Source organism: Xiphophorus hellerii, chromosome 4 (assembly GCF_003331165.1).
Source record: "Xiphophorus hellerii strain 12219 chromosome 4, Xiphophorus_hellerii-4.1, whole genome shotgun sequence".
Taxonomy (NCBI): Eukaryota; Metazoa; Chordata; class Actinopteri; order Cyprinodontiformes; family Poeciliidae; genus Xiphophorus; species Xiphophorus hellerii.
The window spans coordinates 22,993,607-23,014,417 of record NC_045675.1 but is presented as its reverse complement, the minus strand read 5'-3'; the positions used below and the strand labels follow the sequence as shown (position 1 = coordinate 23,014,417).

General features: G+C 43.0%; 1 protein-coding gene and 1 long non-coding RNA gene across 5 annotated transcripts in view; one reads left to right on the top strand and one right to left on the bottom strand.

The window, feature by feature from the left end:
- Nucleotides 1-101: 101 nt before the first annotated feature.
- LOC116718111 (protein TANC1-like) overlaps nucleotides 102-20,811 on the bottom strand; it is a 41,109-nt gene continuing 20,399 nt past the window's right edge. For 2 of the 3 annotated variants that reach the window (XM_032559789.1, XM_032559791.1), the window contains exons 11-29: nucleotides 19,946-20,177; nucleotides 19,017-19,183; nucleotides 16,792-17,100; nucleotides 12,881-13,081; nucleotides 12,512-12,615; nucleotides 12,318-12,426; nucleotides 11,468-11,590; nucleotides 11,134-11,370; nucleotides 9,810-10,019; nucleotides 9,511-9,592; nucleotides 7,152-7,285; nucleotides 6,274-6,397; nucleotides 6,008-6,183; nucleotides 5,491-5,629; nucleotides 4,612-4,641; nucleotides 4,443-4,534; nucleotides 4,211-4,357; nucleotides 2,044-2,144; nucleotides 102-1,919 (exon numbers count right to left, since the gene is read on the bottom strand). In XM_032559789.1, the coding sequence (XP_032415680.1) occupies nucleotides 560-1,919; nucleotides 2,044-2,144; nucleotides 4,211-4,357; nucleotides 4,443-4,534; nucleotides 4,612-4,641; nucleotides 5,491-5,629; nucleotides 6,008-6,183; nucleotides 6,274-6,397; nucleotides 7,152-7,285; nucleotides 9,511-9,592; nucleotides 9,810-10,019; nucleotides 11,134-11,370; nucleotides 11,468-11,590; nucleotides 12,318-12,426; nucleotides 12,512-12,615; nucleotides 12,881-13,081; nucleotides 16,792-17,100; nucleotides 19,017-19,183; nucleotides 19,946-20,177 (4,077 nt within the window). In that variant the 3' untranslated portion in view covers nucleotides 102-559. The remainder of the gene's footprint in view (nucleotides 1,920-2,043; nucleotides 2,145-4,210; nucleotides 4,358-4,442; nucleotides 4,535-4,611; nucleotides 4,642-5,490; nucleotides 5,630-6,007; nucleotides 6,184-6,273; nucleotides 6,398-7,151; nucleotides 7,286-9,510; nucleotides 9,593-9,809; nucleotides 10,020-11,133; nucleotides 11,371-11,467; nucleotides 11,591-12,317; nucleotides 12,427-12,511; nucleotides 12,616-12,880; nucleotides 13,082-16,791; nucleotides 17,101-19,016; nucleotides 19,184-19,945; nucleotides 20,178-20,811) is intronic. The other variant, XM_032559790.1, reaches the window with a different exon arrangement.
- On the top strand, nucleotides 7,279-12,764 carry LOC116718115 (uncharacterized). Of its 2 annotated transcripts, none has more exons than XR_004338876.1 (2): nucleotides 7,279-11,042; nucleotides 11,158-12,764. It is a non-coding gene; the product is annotated as an uncharacterized LOC116718115 (long non-coding RNA). The 2 variants fall into 2 exon arrangements; XR_004338875.1 differs by having other exon boundaries at nucleotides 11,153-12,764.

Genomic DNA, 20,811 nt, shown 5'->3' with positions numbered 1-20,811 from the left:
CAGTTATGACAAGAGCTTTCCGACAATGTCATTTACAGTGCCATTTCTTATCAAATGTACCAAGGAAGAGAATCTTAAAGTCCACAAAGTAATCTCTGTTGAAGCCTGCAATGCTGACAGATAAATCACCTACAAGGAAATATATTATCTGCAAAGGTCGTGTACACCGTACAAATATAGATGTTTTTTAAAAGACACTTGACAATAGAAATGGTCATAACCTGTAGCTAACAGCGTGAGGTTTTCGTCTATTCGTGCACAAAGTTTCCTCTGGCTTATTTACTTTGTATAATTTGCTAAAAGTTGACACAACATACTCCAGTCTCTGTTTTAAATCTCTACTTAAGGTATGTCTGGTTTCCATAAATACACTAGTGTGGCTGTATACGTGTAAGCAAAAGCAGCGTAGCCTGAGTTCTGGTTCTGGTTCTAGATTGTATATGCAGTGCAGCAGCAGAAATCTACAAAAACAGGCTCAGGGAAGGGAGCTGCTCTCAGATCAGTCTCCTTGCTACCTTATGTGGCGACTCAAGCACAACTGGGCTCTGACGAACTCCACTCAGACATTGGACTCTATAAACGAGCGTTTGGGTTTAATGGGAGCCATGTGTAGAGCAGGGTTGTCCCTCGTGAGGCTCGCCTGTCTGTGCCGGCCCTCGGGGAAGAGTAGCTGGGAGGATGCGGCGCCTCTGCTCTCTCTCTGATTGGTTCGCTCGCCGAACTCCCGGGCCTGCAGCTGGCTGCTGGAGAGCTGCTCCTGGAAGGAGGCGCGTTTGAACTCGCTGCTCAGCCCCTGGAACTCCATGACGGACATGCCGAAGCTCTCTGCGCCTCCCGGGCCCTGTCGGCTCATGCTGGAGCTCTGCTGGCTCTGGACGCGCACCGCCTTGTCCATGACCCCCATGAAGGGCCGGGGCTTCAGCTCGGGCTTGGCCTTGAAGCTGCCGCTGCTCTTGATGGGACACGGGGCCAGGTCCGGCCCCGGCTGCCTGCCTCCGCCATCCGACAGGTTCCCGCTGGAGGCCTGGCTGGAGCTGGAGCCCCTCGAGCCCGCTGTCCCCACTCCTCCACCGCCATCCCTCCTGCCGTCCAGTCCAGACCCCAAAGCCAGAGCGAAGCTGTCCAGAGGGCCGGAGTGGGCGGACAGTCTGTCAGAGCCTCTGGAGAAGCTGGAGGAGCGTGGCTGGAACATCTGGAGAGGCCCGGGCGGGGATGAGCTGTTGGGGGACAGTGGGTGGTAATGCTCGGTGGGACTGTGTCGCGAGTGTTCGCTGGCTGACCCGGAGCAGATGTCTATCCCGCCCGGAGGCGCTGGCCTCAAGGAGGTGGAGATGTGCCTGCCTGGTAGGGGGCTAGACGGGCCGCAGAGAGACATGGGCCTGACCGCGCCTCTGCTGCCCGACTGCAGAGAGTGGCAATTGTGATGAGTCCTGCTGCTCTGATTCGGCGTCTGTCTGCTCATGCCGTGGGCAGGTTCAGACGCGTCCACGAACAGCTGGTTCTGAACGAAGTCGTCAGGAGGGAAACATGGAGACTGATCGGGCAAACCAAACGTTACGCCTCCGGGGAGCGTCCGGTTAGGACCGTACGGATTCAGAGGCCAGAACTCCGGACTCTTCCCACAGTGGAGACCCACCTCGTCCCCTTCCTCCCTGTCCTCCTCCCTCTCCGGATCGAGCTGCTCCACTGGGATCGGCCTCTCCAGACTTCCCTGCGAATAGACGTCTGCTTCCTCCTCTGTGGGCTGGTGATGGTGGGCGTGGGGGTCCCTGTTGTAACCCGGCGCCGCGTTGTTGCCGACTAGCTTCTGATGATGTTTGCATTCCTCCTCTACTCGCACCAGCAGGCGGCGGATCTCCCGGTTGGACGGGCAGAGTCGTGCTGCTTCGTGGAGGTCTGCCAGCGCTGCAGCAAACTGCCTGAAGAGGACAGGGGGAACCAAGAGAGGCTTTTTAAAGCAAAATACTTTACAGAGCCACAGAGGATTTTCACATGAATTGCTCTAATTTCACATAACAATACACTTAATGCGGTATGATTTACCTGCTGCTCCTCTTGGCCCGTGCTCGGGCGTAATGAGCCTCATAAGACCGGGGTTTCAGTTCCAGCGCTTTAGTCGCAAACTCCTCTGCGATGCCAAAATCCTGAGTTGTCACAAAGAGCCATCGTTTTAACTACACTGCTGTGAAAATGCATCATCAAACAAGTTGTAGTATCAGACGAAGGTAAGTCTGAGAAAAATCTAAACATATGCTGTGGCATATCATTTAGATTTAAATGCCCACTTTGACTAGGCCACTCTAAAATCTTTGATTTGTTATAAGGTGAGACATTGATCAAATACTCATCTTCATGTTTTTCTGGTAGTGAGCAGAATTTATTGGCTTCTTAAAACTGCACTATGTAACTTGTAAAAAAGAAAAAAAAAACACACTTTTTTTTTTTTTACATATTTGTTTAAATTGTCTCCAGGTGATAGTTTAGTATGAGACAGATAATCTGTGAAAAAAAACAATCAAGTTTCTCTGCCTTCTTGTGATCCTATTGCTCTCTGCAGAAATAAGCCACTTGGTCAGAAGTAACCAATCAGGGCCAGGAGGAGTTAGCATAGCCACCGATGACAGTGAAGAAATAGTTTTTTCTGTAACGGTAAATTATTTTTCCATCATTAGCACATTTAGCAGCATGTACACAAGCATGACTGACAGCGCTAAGACCTTCCTCCTGGCTCTGATTGGTTGTTTTTGACCGAGAGCATTGCATTTCTTCAGACGGCAATAAAAGCACTGGGAGGAATTATTTTTGTAAACGTTACGTCCTGCAGCTTTCATTTTGATATGTTGTCCATGTCTTGAAGCATCACACTGCCACCATCAAGTTTGGTTGTGGATGCGATGTTCTTTTTTCTGAAATGTTAGTTTTACGCCAGATCTTATTCGCCTTCCAAAAGGTTCTAAGTTTGTCTCGTCAGTCTTCACAATATTTAGCTAAATGTCAGATTATTGACAGGTCTTCAATTTCCTTTTGGTCAACAGTGGATTTTATTTTCTCTCATGGACGCCATCTTTGTCCAGTCTCTTTCTTATTGTTTAATCGTGACCTCTGACCTGGATTGAGTCAAGTGAGGCCTTTCGATGTAGTTCTCTGGAGCAGCTTAGCAGCCTTCTACAGACTGAAAGTGACTAAGTTTCTTTAGATCAGACTGTGATGTGTTGCTTTTTGACATCTTTTAACTGGTTATATTTAATGGCAATAATCAGACCTGATTAAAATGTGGTTAATTGCCGTTCATTTATGTTTTAACAAGGGGCACAGTTATGTTTTCACTCAGAGGAAACCACATTTCGTAATTATTCAGGTTATTAGCTGAAGAAAAAAACAAAAGAGATATGTAACGACTCTAATACGTTTTCACAACACAGTCTGATGCAGTCACATGCTCAAGCCTCAATCATTTTTATTGACGAGAGGGAGAGCGAGCGAAACAGGCTGAGAGCTGCTGCTTGTTTTCCTACAGGTTTTCTCTGCTCCTCTCATCACTCCCAGGTGAATATTTAATGACACCGACACAATGTGAATTTGTCCTTGGAAAAGGTTGTCGAAACGACGGCGCTGAATTCTGATAATCGCTGATGAATGTTTAATGACGGTATCATGTACACTCTCCCTCGTTGGCTCTTAAAGCCGAAAACCATTTGAGCTACAACGACGAGGATTCAGCCGCCGCACATGTAAATAGGCCGCCATGTCGAAACGCACAGAAAGGGAGCGCGCTCCTGTCGGTCGGAGAGAGTGACCTTATCACATCACATTATTTGCTCCATTATTCATCGGCCGCAGTGACCCTAAGGATGGCATTTTTACACAGTCTGTTAGGACGTCTGTCATCACCAGGGTGGTTTCTAAACCTGGCTGCAGGCCACGCACATCCATCTCCACGCTAACAGCACGCACATTATGCTTCCACCTGCTTCCGGGTCTTTCTCTCTGTTTATCGTACCAGGGAGACATCGAATTAAGTCTGAAAAGGAGCCATATTTCTGCAGGGTGCCGCACCAGTAGCTTTTTATGTTTAGAGAGATAAATTATACATCCGAAGGAAAGCATCCCCCTGAACTGGTCAGCCGTCCTTCTTTCCCTTCCCTCAGCATCTAATAAACCTGCTGGTGTTAAATAGTGCATGAGTGATACGGCTTTTTTAGGACCTCACGTTGGTTTTTCTGCGGCAGCGCGAGAGGTTCAGATAGAGGGAGACTCGCAGGTCTTTGAGTCCTTTCAGCTCGTCTCCTTGGCCCTCGCGAGGGAGCTTCCTCAGAGCGTACTGGTAGCGCTGGCCGGCTTCCTTCATGCGCCCCTTCTGAGAAACACAAAGGATCGCCAGGATCAGGCTTGGAGCTTTTTATTCCAGAGATTCTTCACAACAAACCCTGGATGAAAGTTACCTTGTATAGTATGTTTCCTTCCTCCATCAGTTTCTGCAGCAGGATGAGGAGAATGTCAGGTTTGGAGGAAGCCATGGCCCACGTAGCATGACCTGATGGAGGCGTACAAACGTTTATCTTCACGCGATCCGGCTCACCACGTCGCTTTTGCGTTTGATAAATCACGTACCTGATCGATCGTGGGGAGCGGTTTTGTAGCCTTCGTCGTTTGCGACGGAGAGCGAAGGAGGTTCGGGAAAAAAAAAAAGAAGAGGTGAGAAGGAAATTCGAGTAGATAAGATGAGAATGTAGCAATAAGCTGCACAGCGATGCAAAAGGAAAACAGTCTAAATCATCTATTGATCAGGGTATGGCAAAAACACACAATCTTACCAAGTATTTTGGTCTAGTTTCCAATGCAAATATCTTTAGTACACTTGAAATAAGACAAAACTAACTTACATATCACTTTTTAGCACAATATAGGAGCTTGTTTTAAGTCAATAATTCCTTAATTATGGATCATAGCATATGCCTGTACATATGGATTTACGTATGTATGGATTTTAGCTTTTTTTGTGAGTGCATGTTGCACTGGCTGATGGCACTTTAAATTTTGTTGTCCATTTGCCAATGACAGTACAGTTTCTATTCTGTTAAAATACTTCAAATACTTCTGAGTGAAATAATCTGCCAGTGGAACAAGACATTTTTCCCACTTTATAAGTTAAAATGTCTTGTTCCACTAGTACTAGTTATTACACTTATAACTCGTACTTTTTCATCACTATTGACGAATTATTGACTTAAAGCAATAATTTAAGTCAATAAATTATTGACTTAAATTAAAATAAGATAATTTGGTCTTATTTCAAGTATTTTCTAGATTTTTGCACTAGGAACTAGATTAAAAAATGGCCAAATTTGTCTTTTCGCGGTGTGATGTGAAAATGCCGTCAGCTTAAGAAGACGATTCAGTTTTAACAGCCTGATAAAACGTTCAGTTATTACAACGATAAAATTCCTGCATGTAGAATTCATTGCTGGTGCGTTCTGCTACTCGTTGTACTTTTACTTGTTTTGGATCCTTTCTTAAGCAGTGAAGCAACCAGAGCTGGGTTCTGGCAGCCCGCCGGTCGATCCGAACCTCTGGTACTGCCGTTGTCTGACCGCTCCAGCACCGCTCCATGCTCCACCAGGCTGTGCACCTGAAAGCAGATTCACACTCCAACAGAGCATCTTCGATACCTCAAGTCATCTGGTTGATTGCCTCCTGCCCTCTCTGCTGCAGTCGCAAACACCGACAACAAAGTGCTCGGCTAGTTAATCCCACTGATTCTCGAAAAATGTTAATCATCAAAAAGTTTTGATTGTCTTCCCGGTGATCAAGAGGCTCGGCGTGAAGCTTTGCGACTCCGTGTGATGCGTGATTGCCGCAGTGCAAACGATTTAATTGCGATTCCAGTCAAACAATAATTATGTCTTGCAACTGATTGTCATCAGGCTCTCTGCAAGGCCACGAGGACCTTAATTCATATTTCCCTTTCTAAAACAAACAATTTTTGACACAAAAGCAGGAAACCCACTGTATCCGCGTCCCCGTTGAGGGCGGCCAGGTCGAGCGGAGTTCGTCCCTGACGGTCCGGTTGGTTCAGTTCAGCTCCTGCCTCCACCAGGAGCTGCACCACGCCCTTCTGGCCCTTCATGCAGGCCCAGCTAAGCGCCGTCAGCCCCTCCTGATCAGTAGAGGACATAGAGGCACCTGCCACCGACACATGATGCGAATGTTTGATTTTAGGTCAATGGCCAACAAATGTAACTGTAAACCGTGAAAGTTGGGGATGTCTCTCACCCTTCGCCAGCAGGAGCTCAACGGTGGCGGCGTGTCCTTCGGAGGCGGCCAAGATCAACGCGGTGCGCCCCTGTTTGTCGCTGATATTGATATCTGCCCCTTTCTTTAAAAGCAGCTCAGCGACCTGGGAAAAACAAAAGGGCAAAAAACAAAAAATGCTCTCATATTTTTAAAATTTCCACATTTTTCTTGCATTTTCTTTTGGCTTATTTTTATTCCTAAAAATAATTACTTGCTACAGATTTACAGTGGACATTTTACAGTGGTGTAGCCTACTATATAAAACATTAAAGACTGTTAACGAAACCTGACAATGGTGAAAACAAACAAAAACACAAAAAATCTTAATTTTTCATATGTGTTTTTATTGCAAAAGTATTTTAATTCAAATAATTAACTTGGCTAGGTTGAAGTAGAGAAGCTATGTGTTTATGTACACATGCTTTGTAGATTTTTAGAGTGAGTTTTTATTTTTGCATTTAATTTCTAATTTAGAAACAGCTGCCATGCAAGCTGCTGCCATTTGGAGCAACTTTGGAGTTTCCAATCTGGTCCAAAGACATTTCAACAGCTGGAAAGGCCATGAATTTAGCTTTAAAACCTGGCACACCTGAGAGACACTCACCCATAAAACATGCACATAAATCTGTATAAACACATATTTATTATGATTTCTGAGTCCTGAAGGCTAAGCTGAAGATTTAAAGCAGCAGATTAACTAAATAAAGCTGTTTACTTTAGCCTGGAAACAAAAACAATACTTTCCCATGCTCCATTACACATTTCCACACTTCTCCAGACATCATAAGCAGTAAAAGCAAACTCTATGTTCTTAAGATGAGGACATCCTGTGCCTGCGACCGAGGCCCTCCCCTTACCTGTGTGTGGCCATGCTTAGCGGCGCTGAGCAGTGGGACCATTCCTCTGCGGTTTGGTACCTCCAGCTCTGCTCCGTGCTCCAGGAGAAACACACACATCTCCAACCGCCCTCTCCCCGCTGCCGCGCTCAGCACTGATGGAGGGGTTGGCAGGGAGATCAAACGACGTGGAGAAGTAGAGGATGGAATCGGCACATTTGGGAGAGAAGAAGAAGAGGCATCACTCAGGCACAGAAAAGGGAGAAAGAAAAAAAAAAGACTTTTCATGTTGCAATCATTCGAGTGTGCTATTATGGTGAGAGGCTTTTGTGCTTTTAAAGATTTATTTCTGTTCCTAGTATAGAATAAATTGTACAACAAACACTAGTATAGGTTTGAATTTATCGTGGGTTTTCTCTAATCCACAGATGATTAAAATTTTACTTAGGGGCTCATATGTATACATACATCATCAGTAATATTTGGCTAGGTGTTGATGATTGATTCTGGCCAAAAATTGCCCTGGTTCCATGACACAGATCCAGATTTTAAGCACAGCTTTAGTTTTTCAACAGAGTGAAGGTCAGAGCTTCACTAAACCAATTCCAGAAGCTTAGTAATTCCTGATTTGTCCCTTCAGAAATGAGTTTTAATGTTCTGGGATCATCATCCTGTTCGGTCACCCATTCGTGTCCAGGTTTTCAACCAGCTGGACCAAACCGTCCCTCCCTCCGACCCTTCTAGATTGTTTAATAAGTGCAGAAACCTCCCAGGCTCCAAACATCTATCATGAGCTGGAAGTTGATGGAGCACAATCCACATCATTATCCACAGTGAAGCACGTTTTAACACAACTATGGGGTGACAGGCTGCAGACCAAGAAAGAAGCCGCTTTTCCTAAACCAACCTTGAATATCAACTAAAATTTGCAACTGTCTACATAGACAAACCAAATGAGAGCAACTCTTATTAGTCAGATGAAAAAAAAAAAGTAGAAAAGATGAGAACGTTTGAAGGAGTCATGATGAGACATTAAAATCGGTGTGTGACTTCATTGGTAGAGCAGGTGCACCATGGGTAGAGACTGTAGTCCTTAATATTGTTAACCTGATTTGATTCCCAATTACATGTTTCCCTTTCTCATCCATTTTCTTCCCATCAAATTACTGTTCATCCAACTCCAAAGTATGGTGATGGCAGAATCATGTGGAAATGTTTTGCTATCTGTGACAGTGGTGGATTAAATATTTTAGAGGTAAAAAAATATCCATCTCATCTTATATCCTATTTATATTTGATCTGAAATCAGAAGAGAAACATAGTTGGTTGTTCCAGCAGGATAATGATCCCAAACTTGCATCAAAACTCTTTGAAAAGGATAAAGCGAGCTACTGCTGACCAAAACCGGAGCTTTCTAAAAAGGCCCTGAGATCAAAATGTTATCAGTTTTCCTTAACAGCTAAATAAGAATCAGAGGCAGCTTACAAAAGCAAATCTCTGAATAACCTGCACCCTCCTTAACCGGCTGACATTATTTTGACAAATGGTGGTCCTTATTTTTGTTACAATCTTGCTACTAATTGAGCAGCTTGGGATAAACGCGAGGTATCGATGCGTTTTAACCCCACAGCGAAATGACTTTATATTTCACGCGTCCACATGCCTCAGAGGCCAGTCAATTATACAATGCTGCCTTTAATGAGGAGACATTGTCATAAGGGACAAAGAACAAACAGAGGCTCAGTCTTTGCTTTGAAAAGCTTAGATTTAAATACACACAAGTGAAAATGTTCTCATTAAAGACAACATTCAATAAGCGTGATGCACTCTGTACACCGCTGCCTGGGGTAACCTAAAGAGAAGCTGGAAGGCCCGGTTCAGTAATAAGACCTTAACATGACTATTTTACCTGCACTAATGGACTCTAACCCAATGATGCAGAGATTTCTTATTATATATGTGATTTACAAGGCTTTTTCATGCTCCCACGTTTTCGATCCGAGGACTGCAGGGGACTTTTTAACACAATTACACTGTAATGGTGGGGTAAGCACAAATGCAGGCTTCATCCGACATGGTCTCACGAAATGGACCAAAGGGAAATCTGCATCTGTGATGAAGGTGAAATATTACAGCTGAATATAGGCTACTCTTTGTAAAATTGCTTTTGCTCGATTTAGCTTTATTTCAGTAAAACCAAGTGTTTTGATATCAGCCAGAGCAGAGCTGAGTTCTAAAAATTTTACTTTAAATTTACGGGAAAGAGACACAACCAGCCCGACATGTAACACTTGAGCCCTTGAGCGTGACTCCAGCACCACGCTGACGGACAAAAATAGGTGAGAAAGATAAATCTTTGTGACTGATAGGAGAAATGCACCCGTTTCTCCCCAGAGTGAGTCGTGAGCGTCCATCTGCACTGCCAGCTGTTCATCTTTCAAGTCCAGAAAGCTTTTCACCACCTGCAGAAAAGAAATAACACATTTTGACAGTCTTCTATTGCTGCCTTGCTGCGTGCAGAACAGACCAAAGCACTAGCGGAGCTTGAAGTAGAGAAAATAACAATCGGCTTCAAAGGAAATCTCCTGCGTCTGCAGAGAACTCGCACCGTGATCTACATACAGATGTATTTCATCGGCGTTAAAAATGGTTGTTTTGTTTTTTTCATCTGAGTCGTACCTGCGTGTGTCCAACACTGGCCGCGGCCGTCACCGCTTGCTGGGCTGCCTGTGTTTTCCCAGTCGTCGTCTCGTTGCCATGTTGCTGCTGCGGATCGGCGGGAATATCTGCGCCCCAATCCTGGCCCAGCAAGATGCCGGTGATTTCCGCATGGCCTTTCAGCCCGGCATGGACCAGCGCACACTGGCCACTCTTATCAGCGTGCCCCACCTGGCAACAGAGGGGAACACAGAGGGACCCTCAACCCTCAGCCTGGCCGAAGCTGTAATACACTGGCCTAGATCAGTCCTGTTTATTTCATCTCTCTCCCAGAATAGATCTTCAAACTGTGGTGACTGTAAAACCAGAGCAGTCCAGATATCTTAAGAGGCAGAGTTCTGTCACTGTAGTGCAGAATATTACTGTAAGAACCTTTTCAAATGCGGATACAAGCATAAAAATCTGTATGCCCACCCCTTACATCGTATGTTTCTTCTTATTTCCCATTGGCCACATGAATTTCAGTATCATAGCCATGTTTTAAATCGGACAAAGTTTTTGACACCTTTTACACCAATTATTGCCATAAAACGTTACCCATTATTATGGATGAACTTTATCAAACCTGAAACTGAGGACTTTGCTCTTTGTATGTCTCACCTCAGTCGTCAACTGGGAGGAGATGAAGATGTGTGACAGACTGAGAGACAGTTGTCTTTATGGTTAGCTTTAGCCGTTTAGCATTAGCAGAGCTAAGATTCTTGTTTAGCGGATTAATGGAACTTTTTTCGGTTAGCTGTGCTCACCAGAGGAAATAACTACTGCCGATTTTAGTACGAACATATATTCTCCATCACGCCATGGCGGCCATTTTGAAAAATGTCCACAAGAAAAAGGAACTCGCAAGATCAAGAATATGTATCTGATTTCTATGGCTCAAAGTATGTACGTAGCTTTAATTTAATTCCGAACACATTCATCTAATTGATGAGTTTGCTATGACAACCAGGTTGGCCATCTTGAAAAATATAAACATTCTCAGTAAACATGATTTTTACTGGTCCAATCATGTATCACTTGACACCAAAAGTATTCTTCTGTGATAAAAATGGGCAAATTTAGTGGAAAAAAAAATCTTCCATGACAACCATCTTGAAGAAACTTTAATTTTTCAGTAGCTAACTTTTTTTTTTTCTTTTTCAAAACAGCAAGCCACTGAAGCATCTCTGCCAAGTGAGGTTCTTGTATCCACATGTGAGAGATTTTGCTGAAATATTAAATTACCTGCTATAGTACGAGAACATTTAGATTGATCTACGGTAAATCCTACAGAAACGACACTGACCTTAGCTCCTTTCTTGCAGAGCAGGCTGACGATGTCGGCGTGTCCCGCCGCAGCCGCCAGACAAAGCGGCGTCATGCCACTGCCAGTGGTCCCGTCTACAGGCGCACCCATTTCAAGCAACAAAGCCACCATCTCCACATGACCCAGGTGGGCATGAACAGCCAGGATGGGGGCGTGTCCTATCACCTCCGTACACCAGGTCACACTGGCCCCACCGAGCATCAGCAAACGGCTTACCTGCAACATCATTTTCACAAGCAACAAAATATATATTGTTGTCTAAATTATCTCCGTGCAGAAAGATGTTTTGTTAAAGCTCACTGCTGTGTGTCACCTTGATGTTAGGGGTGTACAGGTTCCTCAGGGAGCCCAGTGCAGCTGACAGACTATCTGTGCTGCAGTTTACCCACATGGCCTGAAGAACGCTGGAGGACACGCCAGTCTTCTTACTCAGACCCTGTGTGAGGAACACAAACACAGAGTCAGATAACACCTGCTCCGCTCTGCACGGCACAATCTGAATCGTGTCTCAGGAGTAAATCAACATGAACAGCGTGAAGCACCCACACGGGCGGAACAATATCAGCTGTGGGTGTTTACGTATGTGACTAGTGGTTGATGTTAAGGGATTTTTTTTTTTTAAAGTGAGGTTGTATGGAGGTATTATGAGTAGTCAGTGTCTTCTAAACAGTAGAGGTGAACCGAGTATGAAGAATAAAGGGGAATCATCATAGTCAACCAAAATAATGGCTTAAAAACATCAGTCTGTGTGTAATTAAATAATATGTTTCACTGAATGACTTGAGTCTGAAGTGAATTAACCTTTTAATATTATTATTTATTGAAAATGGACTGCATGTCACTAAATATTACACATCTCAACTTTTGCATGAGGCAATTATTAAAATGTTCCCACCTAGTTAATACCTGATAGTAGCTACGTAATAATAATTTAAACAAATTAAAAATGCACTCAAACTGCTAGTAATGTTTAAGTTTGGGTTGCTTAAGGGGCATTATATGTACTATAAATAAACACCGACTACTTATTATAAGCCCATACAACCTTACCCACCTCCCCCCACCAAAAAAAAAAAACCTGACTTTTACAGACCAGAGGAAGATGTTCATATGTTCAGTAACGGGCCTAAAGTTAAACACAGACTCCTCGGAGGTGTTGTTACTTTGAAAATGTGGGCTTTGAGGATGTGGTGTCCCAGCTCCATGGTCTGCTGACGGTTCAGCTTTCCCTCCTGTCTGGAGAACATGAAAGCCAGCAGAGCGTGGCCACTCCTGTAGACACACGCGTGCAAGAGTTTGATCGTTTGAGCGCTCAGACACCAAAACTGATGTATCATGAATAGAAATTTAGGCTCACCTCGGGTCACAAAGAAAATCTGTGCTTTCTCCATCCGCTCTCCAAACCAGCCACTCTCTGAAGGAGGGATGGCACAGCATCCGAGTGCCATCCCTGCGTCTGACCTTCAAATCGCAATAATTGAGAAAAAATGAGTCAAATTACACGTTGGGTTGTTTGAGGGGCATGTTTGCAACTACATGGACCCTGACTCACAATTACATTGATCTACGTCAGTCTAGCAAAGGTTTCTATGATCAAATCCTCACAGTAAATAAAAACCCTCCATATTATTTGAACCACAGAGTTAAGTCCATAAACACCAGATTCAATTCAAACAAAGGCTGAACCATTATAGATTCTTCCATGAAGTAACATCGGGGGTCTTACCGTGAATCCAGCCAGACTGTCTAATCTCTGCTGGAAGTCGTTCCACTCCAGTTCTCCCTTCACACTGCCTGCGTTCAGCGCCCTGAACATTTGTTCATCAGTCAGTGGGTGCAGAGACGCCAGCGCCACATTTAGCACCGGAAGGACCTGCTCGAAGACGTCGTTATCCGGAAAGCTCGCGCGACACATCAGCAGGTACACCTAGCAGGCAGAGCCAGTCGTTGAGGCTTTACATTTGAAACATGACGTTTTACAAATATTGCCGTACGTTAACTCTGATTGATATCGCGTTGATGCATGAAAAAAAGTCTGCTTGTGGAAACGTATGCGCTTTTTGTGCACAGTGCTGCATTTGGTTCGAAAACTCTTACATGTCAGATGTTTGTCTCATATGGGTTCATTGTAAACACTAATTAGATCATCTGGACCGAGGAAAGCATCTGCTGCGGAAGGGAAACAACAGAAGCTCATCAGCATGTTGGAATCCATTTTCCCCCTATGATCTCAGCTGGTTCGTGTTTCAGCTATCCGCTGGATCGTTAGACTTCTGATGTCGAAGTCAAAAGTTTACGTACAATATATAGATATACAGTGCAGACCAAAAGTTTGGACACACCTTCTAATTCAATGGGTTTTCTTTATTTTCATGACTATTTATAAGGCAATAAATCCCACTTATTAACCTGACAGGGCACAGCTATGAAGTGAAAACCATTTCAGGTGACAACCTCTTGAAGCTCATCAAGAAAATGCAGAGTGTGTGCAAAGCAGTAATCACAGCAAAAGGTTGCTACTTTGAAGAAACTAGAATATAAGGGGTATTTTCAGTTGTTTTACACTTTTTTGTTTAGTGCATATTTCCACATGTGTTATTCATAGTTTTGATGCCTTCAGTGTGAATCTACAATGTCAATAGTCATGAAAATAAAGGAAACTCATTGAATTAAAAGGTGTGTCCAAACTTTTGGTCTGTACTGTATATATATATATATATATATATATATATGACTTATTGTAACACAGAAAGAAATGCTTTGTTTCTGTATTACATGGCTAGTCAAAAACGTATAATACTGCATCCAGTAAGGATTAACAGTGATTATTATTTTCCACACTTTATGTTAAAAAGTGATTCTAAAACCCATTTGTTAATAGTTTCCTCATGTTTTATGAGACTAACGCCAACTTTAAACCAAACTTTAACCTTAAAGAATCAGCTTTTGCTTTGAAGCCGACTCTTGAGTCGCAACTTTATCCAGTTGATTGGACAAAATACTTAATGGAACAATCTAGTCTAGTCTATATGGGGTTTTGCAGTTCAATATATATCAGAGCACAAACGGGGCTCTGAAGTCAAATGAAATGTTTGTAGATATTCATAGCTGAACTGCACGAAGGCACAAATCTGGGAAAGGCTATAAAATATTGGTAACATTGAATGTTTTGAAACCTACTGTGGTCTCTATTGTTTTGAAACCGAAGAATTCCTCATTATACGGCCTGAGGGAAGTGAATAATCAAGGAAGATGGTTCTAGGACAAAGAGGGGATCATTAAGACTGAGCTCAGACACTCAGCTTTTCTTGTGGATGTAGCAGAAAAAAACAGAAGTCCAACCACCAATAACTAATCAGGTCTTTATCTCCCACTGGCGAGGCCTGCTTCAACAGTAGCTGATTCAGATGGCTGAATTAGCTCTTTTTTTGCCTTGCTGGTCAAAACCGTCAAGTTAAAAGTACTCAAATCACAAAACCTTTTTTAGTTTGTTTGATTATTGAAAACAACAAAAACAATTTTACTGTAAAATTGTTTGTTTTCACCCGAATAACAAACTAAATACACTATATTTTATTGAAACAGAACTGTCTTCTGATTTCTTTTTCAAAGATCTGTGTTGAACCAAACTATAAAAAAGGAAAAAAAAGTGGGTTTTTTTTTTAAACTGCATTAACCACCTGGGCGGATGAATCAAATTTATTCTGTTTGTGAAATGTGGTCCAGGGGCCCCAACAGATCCCAGAGCTACACGTAACCAGATTTGTACAAAATTCTACACGTTAACGGGTAAAAAGACAACCTTAAAATTTGTTTGTATTTGATTTAATTTTTGGTGCATCGCAAGTTTTAAAACAGTGTGAAAAAAACAAATCTATTTTTCTATAGTAAGTGTAGAAAGGGTGTCCATACTGATTGCCTTTCCCTCTTAGTTTTCTTTTCTTTTAAAGGCAAACATTAACTAGCAATACAGAGAGATTAGTGTAGCATTGTGGTGCCAATATCTCTGTGCGGAATATTCATTCAGCAGGATGTTAAAAGTGCTGATAAGTTCAGGAGCCACTGACAGCATGTAATTATTCTTTTGAACTTGAGAAGAATGCAAACATCTATACAATCTAGAAACCCAGAAAGCTTTTAATTTAGCCCTAATTTGGCCCAATTACAGCCATTTTAGACAAAAATCTACAACCTTTCTATTCTAGGAGTTCAAGAGAGAAACCAACACATATGTAACCCTCTATTATTCTCCACATTCATCACAGAATCGCCAAATCATTATGCATTTCAATTTGTGTGAATACAACAAGCCATGCTTCTCTGACATCCTAATTTCTTAACACTTTTGATTATGTCACATCACAATGCTTTTACCTTTGTTGCAGTTTCCTAATTCTGGCATTCTGTGTAAAGTTTCTGATCCTGTCATGTTATCTTTAATAATCTGAGCAGCGTGGGGGTAAGCTTCTTCTCTGTTTTCATAAAAGAAAAGACCAGAACAATAGCCGCCTGCCTGCTTGATTGGTGCGTGGACACTAATTACTTCAGCTTCAGGGCATTTTCTGACAGGCGGCTCACCAGGGTGACAGATGAGTGTTAAGACATTAAACTTTAGCCGATAAAAGACAGAAGGGCAGCTTCCAAAAATACACCTACAGAAGAGAGCGCCTCTCTTTCTGTGGTGGGATTGAATGTTAAAGATTACGCAAGAAATAAAACAAGACCTTAATAAAATAAATGTCTGTCCACCTCTGAGTTGTGATCTAGCACACCATATCCTGGAACAGTAACACATTTTTTCACCACAAGCTTTAAGATATATTATTTGGGTTTTTGTAGGATGTACCAACACAATAAAAGCACAAATAAAAATCTGGAAAGTGTGGTGTGCATTTGTTTTCATCCTCCCCTCAGTCCACACTGTGCAAAGACACACTTTGCTGCAATTAGTCTTTTGGGGTAAATCTCTACCAGCTTTGAACGTCTAGAGAGTTTTCGCTCATTCAGATTAGCTCCAACACAGATTCACAACTGTATTTAGGTCTGGGCTTTGACTTGGCCAATGCATGAATGTGCCCTGTGATCTAAACCAGTCCACTGTAGGTCTGGCTGTATGGTTATAGTAGTTGGCCTGCTGGCAGGTGAACCAGCTTGAAATCCTGAAGTATAATAGTTGAGATGTTAACAAATTTTCCACCTGAGCCATGGATCTCTGCAGCTCCTAAGTTACAATGCTCTCCTTGGTTTCTGTGTTTAATTCTGTCATTTTCTGGCCTGTCAATTTGCATAAACAGGATTGTCTTTGTAGGTTCGCAGCTGCGCTGTACCGCTTGTTTCGATTGGTGATTGATGCATGAAGGTAAACTTTATTTATTAGGTAAATGGCTTACATTTGTACAGCACTTTATCAAGTCAGAGGACTCCAAATCGCTTTACGCTACATTCAGTCTTTCATACAAACATTCACACGCTGATGTTGGTGAGCTATGTTGTAGCCACAGCTGCATAGCGTATTTATAAAACAGTCGTGGAATAAATCGAGGTTTGTGGTTTTAATGTGACAAAACGGGAAGAAGTTCAGAGGCACCTTTTAATCTTTTGTAATGCAGCATCCGAAGATAAACACAAATGTCTGACCTCTGACAGGGAGACGGGCACAACCAGGTAGTTTCCTCCTTTCAGAGCCAGTTGACCTTTGTGGAACAGATCCAGAGTCAGCTGGAGATAGAGGATGGAGCCGTGGCTCCGGGTCGAGAGGTTGCTGCTGAACTTGCTGAGGAGCAGAGGATCAGGAGCCGAGCCTGTCGGCGTGGTAACATTAGCGGCAATCTGGCTGCTGCCACTGACCCGGTGATGGATGTAGTCGCTCAGGTCAGCTCCCAGATCGCTGCTGTCTGGCAGGATGTCCAGCGAAATGCCAGCGAAGGGAAGGAGCGTGGTGATTTCCTGCACAGGAAGAAGACGGCTTAATACATATACATCAATATTTAGAGAAGCATCTCTTTGGCACTTAAGCTAAACATAAAAGCACCAAAATTCTGGAGCCATTATTCAAATGCTGTTGTCTCTGACTCATGCAGAGCCATGGGAAGGAGTACAGTAAATAGTGTGACAATGACTCAAGCTCCGCCATTGCTCACAGGCATCTCTCAGATTCACATTTCAGCTTCTCTCTTGCCATCTCCAGCTGCTCAGTGTTGGCTAAAACAGGCTATGATGAACAAAAAAAATTGTTTCTCAGTCAATAAGTGCTTCAATTAAAGAAAACTGACATTTAGTTTCAGGAACACACAGTGCACCCTGGTTGCAAACTGTGCTTTACTTAAGTCTTTCACTGCCCTCATTGTTTTTAATGAAACTTCCCGTATATTGAGGATGAAAACGCAAGACTACAATAACAGTCCTATTTTTAAATTTTGCCATCTTTTTTTTTTTTTCTGTCTTCGGACACAGCTTGAGGAAAAGGACCCTAACATGTTTTGTATTCCTCCAAACTCTAATTTAATTGTGTAATCGGCTGGCGAGCTGTCAAGCTCCATGCTCCCAGCAGACTCCCGCTAGCATTACCAACAATTCAGTGTGTAATCCATGCAAGCTTTTGGAGGCTTGGCTTCGGTATAGGACAGATGTGCCTACTGTTTGGTGAGATTAGCAACCAGATTGAGAAAATACATCAGACTACAGAGAGCAGCGGTGCCAAACTCTGAACGCTATCGCCTAGTAACGTGGTGGGAAGAGCACAGCATGCTACTATCCAGCAGTTCAAGCAGTGCAGGAGTAAGACTTTACACAAAGATGAAATTGCAATAGATTTGACACAATTTTGAGACAATCTGTACAATGCTCATTTAACTCAGAAAGATTTCACACATGCAAGGGTCTACATCATTTAACAAGATTTCACTCAACAGATTTGAAATACTCCCCCTCCCCCCCAAGTTAGCATTCACAGTGAAATTTGCAAATTATGCACAGTAACTTGTACATTCTGTATAGGAAATACAAAAAAATAAATAAAAAATCCAATCAGTTGATTGCATCTAAGCCTGCCTTTTCTTTGCAAGACAGCAGTGGAATAAAGCTTTTTTTTTTTTTTTCCCAGGGAGGTGAGAAATTCGGTGCACAGTAAGACGATTATTTGTCATTTCGAGATAATCAGCATGGACTATCTCTTGAGGGAAGCACAGAAACAACTGCATCGCAGACAGCCTCGTCAGTGTGAGTAATGTGGAGAAATGTTATTTTTTTCAATTACCTTTTGGTATTTATTTAGCTGACAGGTGTAGAATGGATTTGCTTAAGCACGAAGAGGCAACATAGACACAGTGGTGTTGAATGCTCATCTGAGCGTGACTGTTTCTGTCTAACATTATCAAATGACTTATTTTATCGCAGAAACAGCCAGCTGGAGAATCATCTGTACGTGAAATACTATCAAATATGCTAAATATAAAACTTTTTGACAGGAGGCCTCGGTAATAAAAAAAAAAAGAAGAAGCTATTTTCACTTGTTCCGAGTTTATTCTGACCACAGAGTGGGACTGAGTGGGTGGGAAATGAGGGAAACACAGATGTAGGGGAGCAGAGGAGGAGGCGAAAAATCTTTTTGGCTTATGTGCACAGTGAGCAATATTAACCTTATAAAACAGGCGCCACCTTGGAGTGCATTATTAAGTTTTTATGGGACATGACTGTATGTTATGACAGTCAATGACAGAGCTTAAAATACAGGTAGAGAGGCAGGATTCCCGCCACAGTCATGTGCCTCCAGTGTTTGTTGGGGGATATTTTATTACTCAGAGGAATAAAGTAGAACAGAGCCATTGTATGCTGCTACCTCCATCCACCACACACCAACTCACCACCAGCCCCGTCCTGACCGTGACCACCAGCTTCAGCCAGTGGGGAAACTTGGAAATTATTTTGGTGATAAAGGTAGCGACTGTGTCCCCATAGTCCGGCTTATGAAACTCGGCTTCGTTGAGACTGTCGACCAGTATGATGTAGTCTTCCTCAGGAAGCCTTCGCTCTGAAAACAGGAGACAGAGAAGAGACGGAGAGACTGATGCACAATGACCTGACATAGATGTTGTTACCCTTGTAAACGAGTGAGATGTTGATGAGATTGGTGCATCTTTCTCTAACGGCACAGGATGTAATGAGAAAATGGTTGATGTATCTTCAGCTGAAAGAGGCCGGAGGCCATTGTTGCAAACTGACTTGATACACGAAGTATCCATCATGTTTCACATTATCGAAGCTGTCAAGCCATTTCCACAAGGCTGCGAGGACCAGACAACCCACACTCACTCACAAGAGGGCCTCTCCAGGTTTTTTTTTTTTTTCTCTTTTTCTCTGACCTCTTTAATAGAGATGAAATAGACAAAACACTCCTCTGCTCAGACTGTGGAGGGCCCCGGCTGTAATAACACATCCATCTAGCTGACTAACTGCATCATGAGAAAGTGAGCCTGTGGCTAATGAGCCCACAACATCCGAGGCCCCCCCTTTAACGTATTTGGTGACCTTGAAATCCCGGGGGAGGCCAATGATTCACCAGGGCAAATATAACACTCATTGTTCCTCCATCTAAAATGACAACACATCCGTTTGAACGCTTTAATGTTTCCAGCCGCTGACCTTAACTAGGGAAAATAATCTATGAGCCATCATAGTATCATTAACAGGCAATTTCGCACAGGAGCTGGACCGTTAGCACGCCTGAAAGCTGAGCCTATTAAAAACCAAAAAAGTTATTTAGATTCCAACGTCACATTGTTTCCCTCGGTACCTTTGCGCAAGCTGACCAGAGGCTCGAGGACGCCCTTTCTGAAGGCAGCGATGGGATCTTGAACGCAGGAACGCAAGCTGAGCTGATTTTGTAAGTGCGGCTCCTGTGCCAAGAGTTCCCGGTACGGGGCAAGCTGAGGCGCTCTGGCCAGCAGGGCGGCGACACTGTGGACGAACTCCGGGACCAGGCAGGTGTAGGTGTTGTCTGCCTGGCAGAAGTGGTAGGCTACCACCTGGCAGGGGAAAGCAGAGAGTGAAACAGTGTAAAGCTGAAGTGCAATCTGAACCTCCTTTTTCGCAATATTTAATTAATGTTGCTGGCAATATCTGGTGGAAACAAGAAAGGCTGTAAATGTGGAAAAAAAGAAAAAAAAAAGAGTTGGACAAGGAGGGGGAAGGAATGTGTGATTTGCCCATAAAATAAGCAACATGAAGCTGGAGACGCTACTGAGAGAAACATTATGTGAAAGTAAGACCATACAGACTGTTCTGTATGTCTGAATATTTCATTCATCCATCCAGTTTCAGCTACCGTATTGAGATAAATAACAAAAATTTTGTTTTTTTTTCTGCTTCTGTTTTCAAATAAAAAATAGCAATATATCTTCCGTAGTCCCAAGAGTTGCTCAAGGAGGTTTTAATTAGGAATTTTTGGTGCGACTGTGAATAAATGTCCTAATTTTTTAACTATAGTGATGATATGATCTAATAGCCTGTCTTGGGGATCACTCCTAGAAGGCTTTTGTTTTGCTAGATCCAACCAGTACAAGCAGCACACTGATAATGAAAGCAAAGTAAAAGTTTTAACAGGAAGTGTCTTGTTAGCCAGCAACATCTCATGTTCAGTTTGCCCATTTACTTATTTAT